This window comes from Apaloderma vittatum, unplaced genomic scaffold (assembly GCF_000703405.1).
Source record: "Apaloderma vittatum isolate BGI_N311 unplaced genomic scaffold, ASM70340v1 scaffold6665, whole genome shotgun sequence".
Classification (NCBI taxonomy): Eukaryota; Metazoa; Chordata; class Aves; order Trogoniformes; family Trogonidae; genus Apaloderma; species Apaloderma vittatum.
The window spans coordinates 37-16293 of NW_009717550.1; the positions used below are offsets into that span (position 1 = coordinate 37).

General features: G+C 41.6%; 1 protein-coding gene across 2 annotated transcripts in view; it reads left to right on the forward strand.

Annotated features, from left to right (window-relative positions):
* The first annotated feature begins 2495 nt into the window (after positions 1 to 2495).
* The window catches only part of LOC104274332 (focal adhesion kinase 1), a 31417-nt gene continuing 17655 nt past the window's right edge, over positions 2496 to 16257 (forward strand). Inside the window, exons 1-5 of one of the 2 annotated variants that reach the window (XM_009869929.1) lie at positions 2496 to 3050; positions 3700 to 3811; positions 6607 to 6693; positions 7889 to 8026; positions 9635 to 9766. In XM_009869929.1, the coding sequence (XP_009868231.1) occupies positions 3740 to 3811; positions 6607 to 6693; positions 7889 to 8026; positions 9635 to 9766 (429 nt within the window). In that variant the 5' untranslated portion in view covers positions 2496 to 3050; positions 3700 to 3739. Of the gene's footprint in view, positions 3051 to 3699; positions 3812 to 6606; positions 6694 to 7888; positions 8027 to 9634; positions 9767 to 16257 lie in introns of those variants that run through there. The other variant, XM_009869930.1, reaches the window with a different exon arrangement.

The following is a 16257-nucleotide window of genomic DNA, read 5'->3' on the forward strand; positions in this document are numbered from 1 at the left end:
CTCTCCACTTACTGGAACCGTAGACTTGCTGTGCTATAATCATACACCTACTCTAACCTTACACTATCTCCTACATACATGTATTATTAAATTTAATTTATTCTTTGCTGTGTTCAGGATGCTGCAGGTGTCCATTGCTAAGGTAGCACCAATTACTCACAGGCTTTCTCACAACTCGGCTCCTGGGCTTGTTTTTACGAGTTGTGGAACCCTGAGTGTCCTTTTGCTTGGTAGTTCTGCTCAAACTTTTTTTTTTTGCGTTGGAGGTTAAGGTGGATTTTAATTTTGAGCTTTTGAGTTAATGGAATTGACTGACTTTTTCACTGCGTCACAGAACAAATTTGTTTCATGTACCTGTAACTAAACCCTTTTTTCCTAAAAATAACAAAATAAGCCGCAGTTGTACCATCTGTGTAAGAGTGTCGCTCTGGTCACTGATGAAGAAGCACAGGCTTTAACAAAGTGCATCAGCCCACTAGCATCCTAGTGCTGCACGTCGTGTTAGACACAGCTCAGAAAAAACAGAAAAAGAAGAGCAATTCATGCTTTTAAAGTCTGTTTTAATGGAAACGATGAGATAATTAACTGATGAGAACTGGGCTTTGAGCCTTTTTGTGACTGCATTGGATGTTGGTCCTGAAATGTTGCTTATGTAAATAAAAGAAACAAAACACATACTTGAAATACTTGATGAAGACTGCAAAATACTTCATTAGGATTTTGCTCTTTGAGAGTGACCGTTAGGAATACCCTATAACCCATATGAAAGTGCTTTTAAAATTAGAGCGGTGTGTGAAAATGTGTTTGTCTGCGTCCAGCTTTGCATTTAACAGTAATTGAATGGTTGATGGTTTTATATTGACAGTAGATTAGATTAGATATTAGGAAGAAATTCTTTTCTGCGAGGGTCGTGAGGCACTGGCACAGGTTGCCCAGAGAAGTTGGGAATTCCCCCTCTCTGGAAGGGTTCAAGGCGCCAGGTTGGACAGGGCTTTGAGCAACCTGGGCTACCTTGCCCGTGGCAGCGGAGTTGGAACTAAATGATCTTTAAAGACCCTTCCAACCTAAACCGGTCTGTGATTCTACAGTCTGTGGTGACCAGAGACCATAGTATTTCAGATATTCCTGAAGCTCCCGATAAATATTTCCTTTTCAGTGTCACGGGCCAGTTTCAGTAAAAAGATTTTTTGTGAATTAAAAATTAAGTTTATCAGTTACGCAAGCTTTTGATAGTTGAGATTTTTCATCAGACTTAAGCTAGCCAAGAAGATGAGTTAAATTTATCTGTACTGCCTTAAGATTTGCTAGGGAAGTCAGATGAACAGAAATGCTTTTCTGCTTGCTCCCCTTTGCTGCTAAAAATATTTGCAGTTTGGGAAAATATGCCTAGATATGACTTCCCTGACCTTCTGCAAATTCTAATAAACTGTTCAGAGTAGTTAAGCAGCTGCACAGAGAAAAGGTCAAAAATATCTCTTGGCACGCTTTTACTCTGTCCATGGATGGAGCCTCCCCTTTGTAAAAACAAAGACGTTTCTGTGAGTCATTCATACTCTTTGTGTTTTTTCAACTAATGCTTCTAGGAGACATTTCTATTTTATATTCTTCTCGGTGATACTTAAGGGCATCCAAGTCCAAATTCTGCTGCAGTTCATCAGCTTTTGACCAGGCTGCGTTATGTAGTTGCTGGGGGAAAGGACCTCCTGATGGCACAGGATGGGGATAGATTAGAGTTGTAAGGGAAAAAGCTGAGCCTACATCAAGAAAACCAAGTAATTCCCACAGAAATTTGTGATTTCCAGTGATATGATTGAAGTTAATGGTGCTGGATAGAATACCGTGGCACCACAGAGAAAATGGCTTGGACAGCAAGTCAAGCAGATAGTGGTGTTTCATTCCTTTTTATGGAAATACAGGACTGTGCCGAGACAAATTATACTCGTGGCCCCAAATTGTCATTAAGCCATCTCTAAATTTAGTCAGCTGCTCTGAGCTGATTCCTGTTCCACGCTTTCGCTCGAATTAGACCAACTGCTGTATCGACAGCTTTGTTAAAAGTCTTTATTTTATTCGTGCGGCGTCCGAGTGGATTTTGTTTAGTTGTTGTTTAGTTGTGTGGGTTTTGTATATCTTGAGGTATTTCTTGAAAAGTAATCGTAGTTCACGGCCAGGGATGCGTGTTGACTTATTTCTCGTGCTCCATAAAAATACATGCTCAACATCTGACGTGTGACTTAGCTTTAAAACAGTGGGATTTTGCTAACTCTTCATGGATTCAGCGAGGAAATCCTGCCTTTTCCTTATTCTGGAGGAAGAATGAGGCGAAATAGAACAATTTTCCCTGTCTTCTTCCCTCTGTTGGGCTGTAGCCGTGTTTCTGTGGTGGTTACATCAGGATGAGTTTTGCAAATAACTTGTCTGATTTTGTTTTTGTTCCACATTCTTGTGTTGCTTCAGCAACGAAGGATTGAAATTGCAGCAATACTTACAAAATTGGTTTAGCTGCAGTGAGATGAGATGACTTCTCTGCTTTTTAAAAGTGGCATAGATTTATTTATTTATTTTATTTTTTGGCTGAGTAAGGAAAAGCAAAGTTCTCGTCTCCAACCAAGCAGGAATTTGTTCTTGAAATAAGCAGAAACGTTCCAAGATTAGAATAGATTGCTGTAGTTGATCTCATCCCCTGCATGACTAATTCTGGGTGGTTATTTAGGAGGCTGAACGGGAGAGTATAAACCCAGACCCTCGCTTTGTTTTTGGAAACTCTTCAGTGATAAAGAAGCTGGAATAGCTCCTTTACAGGATTATCTTTACGCTGGGGGTAGCGATACGTGAGCGATCTGCCCTCCTCACGGCTCCACACTAGCCGTGGAGCGGGTGCAGCTCTGACGAATTCGCAGCTCTCTCTTTCAAAGCTTCATTCCGAATATTTTTTCAAATGGCAAATATCCAACATTAATAATCCACATAGCGGGACTGGGAGGAGGCTGCTGTGGGGGCAGCACTATCACGTTGAACTTCAAACGGTCTTTTTACTAGCCTGAACAGCGGTAAGTAGCGAACTGATTTTACGGCTGTCGTGTGCTTTGTTGAAAATGTAGCCTTTTGACCTGAATGCTTAGAAGCTGAGTGAATGCTGTCAGATATCTGTTTTGCTAAATTAATTGGCTGAATGTGTTCATGATCAGGCTAAAATGTAAGAGCTGAGGACATAGTGTTTAAAATGGTTTTTGACTGCTTTGTTTAAAAAAGGAAAAAAAAATCCCGGCGATCTGCAACCGAGTTGCAATGAAGAATATTTTCGGTTTGTTTTGAACCTTTGTAGCAGTTCCGTATACATTTTCTTGTGAAAAATCACTTTTCATGCAAGTACGTGCTCGATTTACTGTCTTTGAGGATTTCTCTGTGTGATTACACGTCAAAAGTACGGTTAACGTGCAAAACAATTTTTGTGCACAGTCAACCACAGCTTCCTAAAAACTCGGTGCTGCTTCTGTTAAAAGCGTGCTGGGAATCCTACAGAAGGATTTTTTCCTGATCCTCGTTCTCAGAAACCTAACCAATATAAGAAGTTTGTGTTCCAGTGCTCAATCACTTTGTCGAATAGCATCTGAAAAATGTGAGAGCTCTGGGGAGAGGTTTTTTTGGTTAGACACTGAGCTGGAGTTTTACTTAAAGACAACAATGTGTTTTTCTTAGTACCATACTGGAAGAAGAGAAGCTGCAGCAAGAGGAACGAATGAGAATGGAATCCAGGCGACAAGTCACAGTGTCCTGGGACTCAGGAGGATCGGATGAAGCTCCTCCCAAGGTAGCTAAGACTGCAAATTACGTGTGTTTAAAAAACAAACCAGAAAAAAACCCTTTTTATTCCGTTTATTTCTTCAAAGCCTCCTTTGATGGGTTCGTTCAAATGACGGCGTTCTGGCCAGTTTTGTCATCATCTGCTAATGCTTGCCTGAAATGACCCGGCTCTGCTCAAACTGCTGCTAGAACTGATCCGTGCTATAATATTGCACTAACGATTTTCTGTTCCTTGTGGTTTATCTTGTAAAAGACTGCCGTAGTTGCCACAAAATTGTTTCCTGGCCTTTTCGTTTTTATTCTTTCTTCTAGCTCTCCTACGAAACGTTAGCTGGTGAGTTCTCATGACCAGCGTGAAGGTTGCTTGTAATACATCAGTGAGAGGATAGAAATCGGCTAATCTCATTTTTCTTATTCTGGACAGAAAATTAAGAGTTTGCTTCCAAGTGTTTTAGTTGACACTTTATTTTGTTTCATTACATCTGTCCTGTTCGGATGTCGTTCTGCAGCTGGGGTAGTCTCAGCCCACCGGCTGCTGAGTGCTCTCCTCTCTCGGTAACTTCTCTGCCTCTCTTCGGAGGTATTTGCACTTTGAAGGATTAAGCCTGTATTTTGAAGAATTCTCTTTTGTGCAGTCGCCTCTGTAACGTGGAATATTTTCTGTGTCCTGATCGGTTTGTGATGACTCCCTGTGGCTGTGTATGCAAGCTCTGGTGCCGATAAAGATTTCAGGAGCGCTCTTGTGGCACGTTCTGCTTCACCATGCCCCGATGGTCCTAGCAAGGCAACTTATTTCTATTTGTTTTGTTTCCCCCTACCCAGGTTGTTGCCTGGATAGATTTCTGAGCTTGATTCTGTGTTTCGGTAGTTTTATGGCAACCAAGGAATACCGACTATGGAGTCATTGCTTTCATTTTAGAGTTAAAACGAGCAAACAATTTATCAACGCCTTTAGTCATCTGAGATATAATAGCAGGATTTGGTGTATGTATAAGCAGATGATGTTCTGAATTACAGAAGCAGAAAAACTACATAAGCTGGAACAATATGCTACTTAATTATTACAACTTTGTTTGAAGAATTTGTTTAATCTTGAAGCTTTGGGGCTAATCCACATAAGTACCTTTTACTGATGTAATATATATGGGCTACAACACATTAGAAATTGGTGTTGTGCGAGATTTGGGTGTGATGTATAAATGGAAAGACTTCACAAAAGGTGTGTTAAGGTTGAAATTAATTCTACGGCTGCACATCTTTTTTGAGGGAGTCAGTATGTCCTCACTGTATTTATGTATCATGCAAGATTTTTATACAGTATTTTTACCTAAAATACAGATTTGCATGGTGATGACATTTGAACGAGTTGAATTTTGTGTATAGGAATTTTTAAGTATCTCTGAAGTTATCATCTCATTTCCTAATGGTGGCAACTGATTTGTTTTTATCTCAACAATTCATTGCAGAACTTTCATGTCTTTATAGGTCTTAAACCTATGTAGCCTTAAACTCCTACACATTCTCAAATAATTCACAGATATCACAACTGGTGCTACGAAATCGCTGGAGTCTCACATTGATTTCCATCAGAAGGACAGAAAATCTCCCAGTACAAATGATAATGACATTTTTCACAAAGTGATGATAAAGTTCTGCAGTCTCAAAGTGTTGTGGCTGTTTCTTGTAACTACCAGAAGGACTGAAAGAGCCAGTTGGCAGAACAATGAGAATGGAGGTGTTTTCCCTCCTTTGGTTGATTTTTCTCCTGAAACACTCACCTCATCAGAAAAAATACGCCAAATATACCTTTGTTGGTTAATATCAAACAAAATAACAGAAAACTGCTTGGAAACTAAAAGCATGTTGTTCTGAGCAACATTTTCCAACAGTACTTCTTTCAGTTTTCTATACCTGCTCTGGCAAAAGGATGATCTGCTCAATGTGTGCAGAAAACCAGGCTCCTTTTTGCGCAGAGTTTTGTTGTGTTTTTGGTTTTTTTGTAATAGCACTGTCCAAATTTCTGGTGGTTTTTCTCATGTATTCCTGTGATGATACATATTGGTTTTTTACATGTAAAGCATTGCCCTTCTGAAAAGCAGATAAAGACTCTTGATCGCTGCTCTTTAATTGTCCTTTCTAATAAGAGCTAGTTCTGCGTTTTTTTTCTTCCCTGGGAATGGTTTGCAAAACAGAACTTGGCTGATGAAACAACCGCAGAGCTCAGAATGGGATCCAAAAACACTTTCCATGTTGAGGCAGTTAGTTACACAGAAATTAGTTATCAGGGCTCACTTCAGTTCTCAGAATAACACAGGGCAATATTCACGTTAAACAAACCAGTTTGGTTTGTATTCTGACTGAATTTGCTATAGGGAGCGGTCACAAAAGCAGCAAATTATTGGCAAAGCTTTATGCCGTGCGGATCGTGACCGTAGAGGCAATGCTGTATTTGCACCTGGAAACCTGGCTGGAGAGTTGTGTGCTTCGCTGATGTCCTCTCTGGAGTTAAACAGCACGGAGCAGGTCAGGTAGTGCCAGCAATTAAACAGGCACAACGAATTCACAGAGCAACCGTTATTTATTGGCATACCAGCAAGCAATTCAGCTGTTTCCATTTCCTAGCAAAAATGGAGGAAAACTTCATTTTAGGCATAGAAAAAAAATGTTAGTCGTTTTAGAATATTGATTTCAGGGGGTTTTTTGAGCTTGCACTGCCTGTAAATGTTTTGTCTTCCTAAAGTGTGATTTTCTGGGTTTAGTTTTCTGTTTCTACAGAGTCTAAAAATTCCTTTATGTTTACAGCCCAGCAGGCCTGGTTACCCCAGTCCGAGATCCAGTGAAGGGTTTTATCCAAGTCCGCAGCATATGGTACAGCCAAATCATTACCAGGTATTACATTTAATGCTGTGCACGTTTGTTTTTGTCAAGTGTGGGGTTTATAACTCGCTTGCAGCCTCTGGGATTGATTCACTTCTTACATGGTTTATTCCCATTCATTTGCCAGATGGTTTGTGTTTTGCGTCAAAACAAACCCTGAACTGAGCCTGGTGGATTTACACGAGGTGACAAATATTTTTATACCTGACGCAGTGCTCAGATTCCTAAAACTGCGACGAAACACATCCAACATTTTCAAATTTATTTAAGGAATGTGGCATTTATGTTCACATTTGGGCTAAGCTTTGAAATTATTTGCCTAATAAAATGGCATTAGGTGGTGGCCTGGTGGCTTACTCTGATACTCAGCTCCCTGATGTTTCTCCGAAACATTTTTATTTCCTGTTGGCTGGTAGCCACTTTTATATCAACCGCATCGTACACTCACAGGTTTGGCTTTTCTTTCTAACACTGCTGCAAAAATTTAAAACGAAGTGTGTTATGAAAATACTTCAAGCGTTCCTGGGTTTCCTCAAAGCTGCATCCATATACAGTGGTCTCAGTGGAGTTTTATTCTTTTTTTCCTGTGGAGAGAGGGACATTTTCATAGTTTCGATGAGTAGTTCACACTCATTAAAACTTCTTCGATTTTCCTGGGAGAAGTTCTCAGCCAAGCACCCTAATTACGTGCTGTCGCTCGAGATTTAAGCTTGTAACGTAGACAAGGGAGTCCATTTTTTTATGGCTCTGTAGGTCAATGTTTGCAGGCTCCTGGCAGCTTGAACGTGAGCTCTGGGTGTGTAGTAGCTCTTACAAATCTATCAGTAGGTTTATTTTTGTTCCTCAGAGGACTTTGATCTCTTTGACTGCAGAGATTAAAACATACTTTCTCATGCTGCTGCTTTGATAAGCACCCTCCAGCGGTTATCCTCCGAAGGTGTAGTTATGTTTCTGGATGTTCATACATAGTTATAGTTGTCCTCAAGCAGTTACTGCTATTGTACAATGGGCATCCTCAGAAAGTTAACAAAGTTTTTGTGTCATATTTTGTCTTGGCCTCCTTCTTCTGATGTTGCTTCCCCTGCGCCCTCTCAGTGACCGCTTGAATTGAGTCATATTTGTTCCCCTTGAGGGGGGAAGGAGCTATTAATTATGGGGAAGTGGAGGTCTTAATATAACTCTTTTTTTTCTTTCCTAAACGCTAAAGGTGTCTGGCTACCCTGGTTCCCATGGGATACCAGCCATGGCAGGCAGCATTTATCCTGGGCAGGCTTCTCTCTTGGATCAAGCAGATTCCTGGAACCATCGGCCTCAGGAAATATCAGTGTGGCAACCAAACATGGAGGTATCATGACCTGACACATCTGTTGTTGCGCTCTGTACAGTAAATACACTTTCTTATTATTTAGGTAACATCTGGAGATTATTGTAGGAGAGTTAAGTGTTTCTCTTGTACTTTTTAAATGGCCTTCCTGCAGTGGGGTGGGAGCCATGACTGAATTCTGTTCTTTTTGGAAGAAATACTCCTGTTGTGAGGTTGGACATCAAGTGTACTCTTACAGAAATTCTTCGTGAAGTCAATACTACTAACTATCTTAACTGAGCGAGTGATAGCAAATATTTTGCATTTGTGAAAAGAAAGGCTTTACTGAAACTTCCTGCTATTAATAGAGATGGGAACATTCATGTGAAAATATGTAATATCATTACGGGCTAAAAATGTCTCTCGTGGGAGTTATCCAGCATAGCTAAAGTATCTGTAGCTTCTCTGTAACTTACCCAGAACAGAAAATGAAATGGTCTGTAAATCTGTTCCTGAATTGTGTTCCTGTTAGCTGCTTTTCAGCCTGTCGTGATTGCACAGAGAAGCTGAAAGGGACATTAAATTAATTCCCTCTTTAGCCGTCCATCTTCTTTTTTTCCTGTTCTCCTGCAATAATTTATACTTTGCTCATTCCATTTTATTCTCCCACAAAGATTCACTTTGTGGAGCTTCCATCTTAAATCTGTTTCTTCTCCACCCTGTGCCTCTGATAAACTTTGAAGTGATAACTGGGGCTTAGATACAGACGAGCAGATTTGCCTCTGCTTACTCTTGACTGATTTGGCCAAATATTCTGCTATTGCACCTTGCTGCCATGCTGCTGCTGGGCAAACTAGAGGTAACTGAGGATTTTAGTCCCAGGTAGTTAACAACCCAGTAGATGACTGCCTCTGGAAACAATTTAATCTCTGTTGTGCTTGCATAAAGTGTCGGTGGAAGCATACGAACGCTTTGCAGTTGTTCATAATGCTGAGTTACAGCCCAAGTTTTCACAAAGGCTCGGGGAGTAGGTCGACTAAAAGCAATCTCAGTGTTTGTTACCAAACTCCTCTTGTGGTTTTTTTTTTAAAATACTAGTTTATACACTACTTGCTAATGATTTCCAGACAATGTTGGAATATGGTGTGTGAAGTATTGTAAAGCTAAGATGTGTATTAAAAACTTGTTCAAAAATGCAATGAAAAAATGTTTTTTTGCAACATGCTTTGCCAGTGTCAGCTAAAACTGAAAAGCCTGTTTGTTTTGGATAAAAATGTTATCTTGCAGCCTGTGACAACTGGCTGGTTACATTGTTGCTCAAGACCAAGAAAACAAAATCAATAAATCTATTTTTGCTGTCCAACTCAAATGAAGTGCAATATATAAAGTTACCATGTTGCTGAAAAACAAAACAGAATTTTTCAAATCTTTTTGGCTCCAGTGATTAGAAGCAAGGCAGATATAATGCTTGTAGTTGGAAAGAGTTTCTTCTGATGGTCTGTTCCAGTTATAAAGAGTTGAAGGAACTCTGCTTGATGGCTGTTGTGCATTTGGGCTTTTGAAAATACATTGCTTTATAACCTGTAAGTTCTTGCAGCTGTTTATACAAATTTTACGTTGTTATGAGACTGAATAAACTTTCTTTTGTAGGAATCAGGCACTTTGGACATAAGAGGAATGGGGCAGGTTCTACCCACACATCTCATGGAGGAGAGGTTGATACGACAACAACAAGAGATGGAGGAAGACCAGCGTTGGCTTGAAAAAGAGGAACGATTCCTGGTAATACTTGGTTCCACAGTGCTTCTTAATTCGTTCTGATTTTTCTTCTTTTATTGTAGCTTGCTAAAACTGGTCCCTTCTGTGAAATGAGAATATTCACACAGGAGTCACTACCAAAATGTAGATTTGGAAACAGTTTTTAAGTTAAGTATTTAGCTGGTGAGTCCTGTATTTCGGATACCTCAAACAGCTGTGGGTTTTAGTGAATCTCATTTTATGCAGTGGAATATTTCTGTGTGGGAAGTTGTGGGTATAATTCCGTGCCAATCTGGAGGTTGCCTGTTCTTAAGGAGACCGATGGGTGCGTACTTTAGCCCTAACAAAGGTGTAACCATCAGCCGTTTAAGAACCCTCACTGTAGTAGGAGTTGTAAGCAGTCTTGCACTGGAGGAGTAATAAGGCGTGTTAGCAGGAAGAAATAATTTGAGAGAGAGCTCTGTGAGGTGGGGAAAAAGCGCTAAACAGGAGAGGAGGAGGAGGGTAATGGGACCTTCTGGTGCTGTTTCTCTGCAGTTCTGTGTTTTCTTGTTGTCAGTGCGCCGCCGTATGTTTTTCAGTTTAACTCTGGCTTCCTGCTTGTCAGAATTGAAGTTCTCTGTTAAAATTCTCCTACGTGAGACTGCTACAGGTGCAGCAGCAGATGGTAGTAAGAGTGGTAGTATAGGCTCACGCCGGGGAGCCGTTGGGTGTGTGAGCTGCACTTGCCCGGTGGATAATTTACAGGGGGGTGGTATGGGCTGTGACAAACATCAATTGCAGGTCTGGTCTTAGGAAGTGTACTTCAAGGAGTGTTTTGGTTTGGAAGCTTTTGATGTTGTACCTAATGACAAAACACCTGTGTCTAAATTCAGGTGTCACAGGCTTGTTACTGGGGGCAAGGCTGAATAAATAAGTGTTCTGTATGTGAAGCAGATGGTGCTGATGGTCTGCAGTTTCTCCAAGAGCGCTCCGCTCTGTCCAGAGCTGATCTCTCAGGAAATCTTCATTGTACAGAAGAATTATTTTTATTTTAGATGCTGAAGTCACTGGTTGTAGTTGTCTTGCAGAACTTGAAACAGTCTTCTGGGTGTATTGAAGCCAGGACATTGAGTTCCTAGAAAATAAGAATTTATTCTACAGGAAGCCAGTGGGCGGGAACGGAGAGCAGAGCTTGTACGTAGGCGATGTTACTGAGACCTTATCCCTTGCCAGTTGCATTTCTTAATCTCTTAGGGGTTTAGTTCTGTGTGGCACTCAGAACCGTTCAGAACAGCTGATGGCCATGAAGACGACCAAGGTAGGATAAATCTCTACTAGCTCTTGAGAGCTACTGGTGGATGCCTGCATGGTCCGCTATGTGTTCTAGCCAAGATCCAGACTGGGCCAGAGTTAAGACATCAGTTTTGATTAAAGGATGTTGAAGTTTACTTTTGGCTCCTTTCCTTGTAAGTGCCCTTGGGAATTTGTGGTTTGTCATTGGATGACCGTCAAGAAACCACTGTACCCAGATTCCTTTGTCCAGTTTATTACAAGCTGAAGAGAGGGAGGAGACAGGAACATTTCTTCCCTAATTTAGGCATTAGCTTTTCCAGTCTTGAGTGGCACCAGTTGCTTGTGACTTTCACAAGCCCAGGAGGTCAAACTGATCCCACTGTCAGTTAAAACTTTCAAGATGGTCAAGAACTTTGAGGAATTAATGTGCTTACTGAGAATGAAACATTGTGATTTCAGGTGGCAGTAGATTGTGGGGGAACTCTGCAGAAGACTTTCTGACCTTTCTGAACTTTCCGGCTTTTCCTGCAAGATAATTATTTGTGGGGTTTGTTACTCTGCTTTGATTCAGCCTCTGGACCATTAGGATGTTTACCATCCCCCAAAGCACTGCTTGAGGCAGGATTTGCTGGTTTTTCTTTCACTCTGTCATACAGTCTTAGCATATGTTTGGAAAAAAAAAAATTGCTGTGTTTTCATTATGTGATAGTTTTTATTCCGAGGAGACGCCATCTCTGTTGCCACCTCCTACTCAAAGGAGAACTAGCCCTGATGAACTGTGAGCAGCTCTACAGCCCTGCACCTTTGGCAGAGCTGGATTTGTTTGGTGTAAAACCTTAAGAAGGCAGAAAAAACAAGACAGAGTTTGAGTGGACGCAAGAACGAACTTAAATGGCCAAGAGGAGGAATTGAAATCAATAAGAGACTCAGTTCTTTTTTTCTCTGCGCTGACTGTTTGACTGTGCAGACTTCGGGCTCTGTACTTTAATACCTCTTACAGCTTTATACACTGTGCCAAAAGCGAAACATTCTAATGAGAGCCACAGGGTACATTTGAACCCATAGCGCGGTGTTGTTTAAAGGAATATTCCAGGTGTTACCTGGAGAAGGAATGTGGTTTCCTAAGTTTAGGTAGAAAAGTCACTGTGGGCTCTTCGTGGCCTCGCAGATCTCCTGAAGGATGCCCACAGCTCGTACACGAGAGTCCAGACGTTGAGTGCAGAGTAGAAATAGTTCAGGTGTTACACGCACGTGCTCCTTGGCCCATGTCACCTAGTGAGTGACTAGTGACATCTCTTGGGAGAAGAATTTTTCCCTAGTTTCACTTCAGGTGACTTAGGGAGGAGAAGCAAGTTACTTTCTCAAGATCGATGTCAGGTCTCTCACTTGCTTTGAGACACCTTTTGGCACTGACTTTCAAATTTTGATGAAACGGTTTGCTGACATCTGGCTCTCCCTCTCCTGCTGTAGGCGGATTTTGGAAGAGTCGTTTTCCTTTTCAGCACAAGGAACAGTAGAGAGAGTAGAGGCAGATTTTAGTTTTTAACTTAGGTAACCGTGCAGTGTAGTATTCTCAGTGTGAATGGGCTGCTTTCAGAAGCAGCTCTGTTTAGACAGTTTTCTCACTCCTACAAGTGTATCTCACTTCTGCTGTTGAAAATTGGACTCACAAGGGAGCAACTTCAAATCATTTAATGTAAGGCACTGCAATGAGAAGAAAAATCCTCAACAGGATTCCTGTTAGTACAATTTGTCTTTCCTCAGAGTGACACCAGCTTCCTCACGACTCGAAATTTGTTGCTGCTTCTGCAGGGAAGAAGCACAACTTGGAGCATGTTAGTACAAGTATCAACAGCACTGATGCTCTGTGTGCTGGAAGAGAGCCCCAGATGGAGAGCTAAATCGCAATGGCATTGAAATGGAAATTTGCCAGTCTTCAGAGGGGTTGTTATCTGTATAAGCAGTTTGCCTGAAACTGGTCCTTTGGGAACATGTGACCAGTCAGTGCTTGAAAAGAGACAGAAATTTAGTTTGCCAGCTGCAGCCTTAACAGAAAAGAAAAAAGGTAGAAAGAGAAAACAAACAGATTTCTCTTCATGGGAAGTTTCTGACTCAAATAAATCTGTTGTGTAAGAACTGAGGAGTAAAGAAGTGTTGAATTTTAAATTGTACCAAATATATTCATTAGGAGAAGAGAGTTGGGGGAGGAGTAATTTTGGGGAATCCTTTTTTTCCAGAATGGACACTCCCGCTCCGTGATAGAGGGGGAATGTTGCACACTAGTCTGGCAGCTTTCATGGACACTGATTAAAGTGACTAAATCCCACCGATGGCGGGATTTGATGCACTCTTGGTGAAAGTGCTTTGGGTACCAGCATTTCCAGGAAGGAGAACAGAAATCTCTGCGTTATTTTTGAGGAAGCTGAAGCAAAGACAAGGCACTACTGCACTTCAAGCTCGAGACAGGTAGCTAGAAGACAGTCCCTGTGCAGGGCACATGCGGGTGGAGGGCTGAGATGGCTGCAGTACAAATATGTTACACCAAACAAGTGGGATGTTGTTTTCCCCTTCTGTGTAAGAAATCTTACTGTGGGGTTGTTTTAGTTGCTGCATCCTGAGGACTGAGTTTTTCACTCATCATTTATATGTTTAGACCTCAGCAAACAAGCAGAATCACGAGGAATTAATGAAGTTCTCGTTCCGCACTTTCTCTAGAGTTGGTTTTTGATCGTATGGATATCTCCACCACAAAAACTGACAAAGACTAATCGAGGTTTTAGTCAGACATCGATCTGTTGGAACGAGTCCGGAGGAGGCCACAAAGATGACCCAGGGGCTGGAGCACCTCTGCTACGAGGACAGGCCGCGGGAGCTGGGATTGTTCAGTCTGGAAAAGAGAAGACTTTGGGGGGACCTAATAGCTGCCTTCCAATACCTGAAGAGAACCTACAGGGAGGCTGGGGAGGGACTTTTTACAAGTGTCCACTGATAGGACAAGGGGAAATGAGTTTAAGTTGAAGGAGAACAGACTTAGACTGGACCTTAGAAAGAAATTCAGTACGAGGGTGACAAGACTCTGGAATAAATTGCCCAGAGATGTTGTGGCTGCCCCCTCCCTGGAGCTGTTCAAGGCCAGGTTGGATGAGGCCTTGAGCAACCTGGGCTGGTTAAGGGCATCCCTGCCCATGGCAGGGGGGTTGGATTAGATGATCTCTAAGGTCCCTTCCGACCTTGGCCATTCTATGATAGCACGTAGAAGCCAAACAAACAGCCTCCGTCCCTAAAGCCGCGCTCCAAAACTGCGAATGGCCTCTCTGCTGGTGGCACCTGCAGCTCAGTGTAACTAAAAGGTTTGGCGCGTTATGTGCCGTCTGGCACATGTGCTGCCATACTTACGTTTATGTCTGATGCACCGGCGTTCCTTTACAGCATTGGTGGGCACAGAAAACCAGCCTGTAAGGATCCAGTTACTGCATTAGGGTCACAGTGGGTGGGCATGTGTTCAGTCTTCAGCTTCCTGACTTGTCATGTGTAGAACGAATTTAAAAGCAAATCAGTTAATTCATTGAGTTCAAATAATTTTTAAAGGTCCTCTGAGGCTGCTTTTGTTTGTAGATTTTGACTGAAGATTGGAACAGCCAAAAACTATCCTCATCTTTAATAATTTTTTTTTTAAATTGCTTCTAGGAGAGAGCATTCCTTTCTGTATTTTAATATGGAGCTTGACTCAAAAGGAGAATCACCTGTAATCACAGAGAGCAAAAACAGATGGTGGTGGTGATGCCCTGAGAGAACTTGCTAAACTAGTAGCTAGTTAGTTTGCTTCGCGGAAGTGGTGAGAGAAAACTCTGTTGTTGTGTCTTTTCAACCTTTTTAAGTTGAGCAGTGTAGAGTTTAGTGATTTTTGCACTGTAACTTTTGGCACCGTCACTATCTCTGAACATTTTGCAGAACGCTTTTCTTCTTTGAGGCCTGTTTAATCGCCTGCTTCCTCATTTCTATTTAGTTTCCAGCTTAAAGCTTTCTTTTGTGGCTCTATCGATGGTATGCGGCATTGTTTTTAATCATATAAATTAAAGATATGTATGTGCTTGCCTTTTAGTAACTCCTCGGCAGACAGAGCGGTGTTGTGCAAAGAAATTTATAGTCCTTCCCTGTGAAAGGTTAAGAAGAAATAACTCACATAGTTTTCTTATCGTGTTTGGTTTGGGTTTTTTTCTGAAATTCCCACATAGTTGTGGTTTTGTCCTATTTTGACAGAGAACTGCAATTCAAGTATAATTGATGTAAACTGTTGCTAAAATAAGATTTTAATTTTTAGCCTGAGAAAATCCCACCAAGTCATTACAATTTGGCATGTCCTGAGAAGGCCAAGACTTACATGTTCTTTTATTAGCGAGTGCCCAGAAATACTGGAAGGAAAGTAGATTATGTTCCAGTTTGTCAACATATGCATCCTGTCTGAGAAGTCCTCATGACATTTCCAAAAATTTCAGATAGAGAAAAAAAAAAATCTATTTACTTTTCAAGGGTCTTGATTTTATGCAAGATAAATATTTGATAAAATATAGTTCCTCCATGAAATATGTAACTGGAATGAATATAATGGTAAGTGGAAAAGGCTTTGCTTAAACTTGCTTTCACAAAAAAGTTTCAGAGTACTCTGGTTTGTGTGCTTGAGAAGTCCCACCATACGTATGAAACATGTTTGAAGATGATTCCTCATCCCAGCTGGTCACCGTTTAGCTTCAAGGCTTGAAAAGTGTGCTCACAAGTGACAGCTTTTTCAGGTAAAGCTGAAATCCTAAATCCCCGCTTTCCCAAAGGCTTCATTTTCTGAAACAGTCTTACACCACACAAGACTGTGAAGCAGGGCCGTTGTAGATACACACTCTTAGTAGCTCTGTTCAGCTTGGGGGCTTCACGACCCAGTGGGTGTCTTGAGGGTTTTACCCCCTCCAGTTCATCTCCCCGTGGTATATACGCCCCCAATGCAGTTGGGCTCCAACAAGTGCCAGAAGTTTTGTCTGTAAATGCGCGTGTACAGAGCATCTGAGCACCCGTGTCCAGCCCCTTCATCTGCCTCTGCCTTCCTGCCCAGCCACGAAGCTCCTCTGAAAGGAGGCTCTAGTGCGGTGGGGTCGGTCTCTCCTTCCAGGTAACAAGTCATAGGAAGAGTGGAAATGGGCTCAAGTTGCGCCAGGGGAGGTTTAGATTAGATATTAGGAAATACTTCCTTA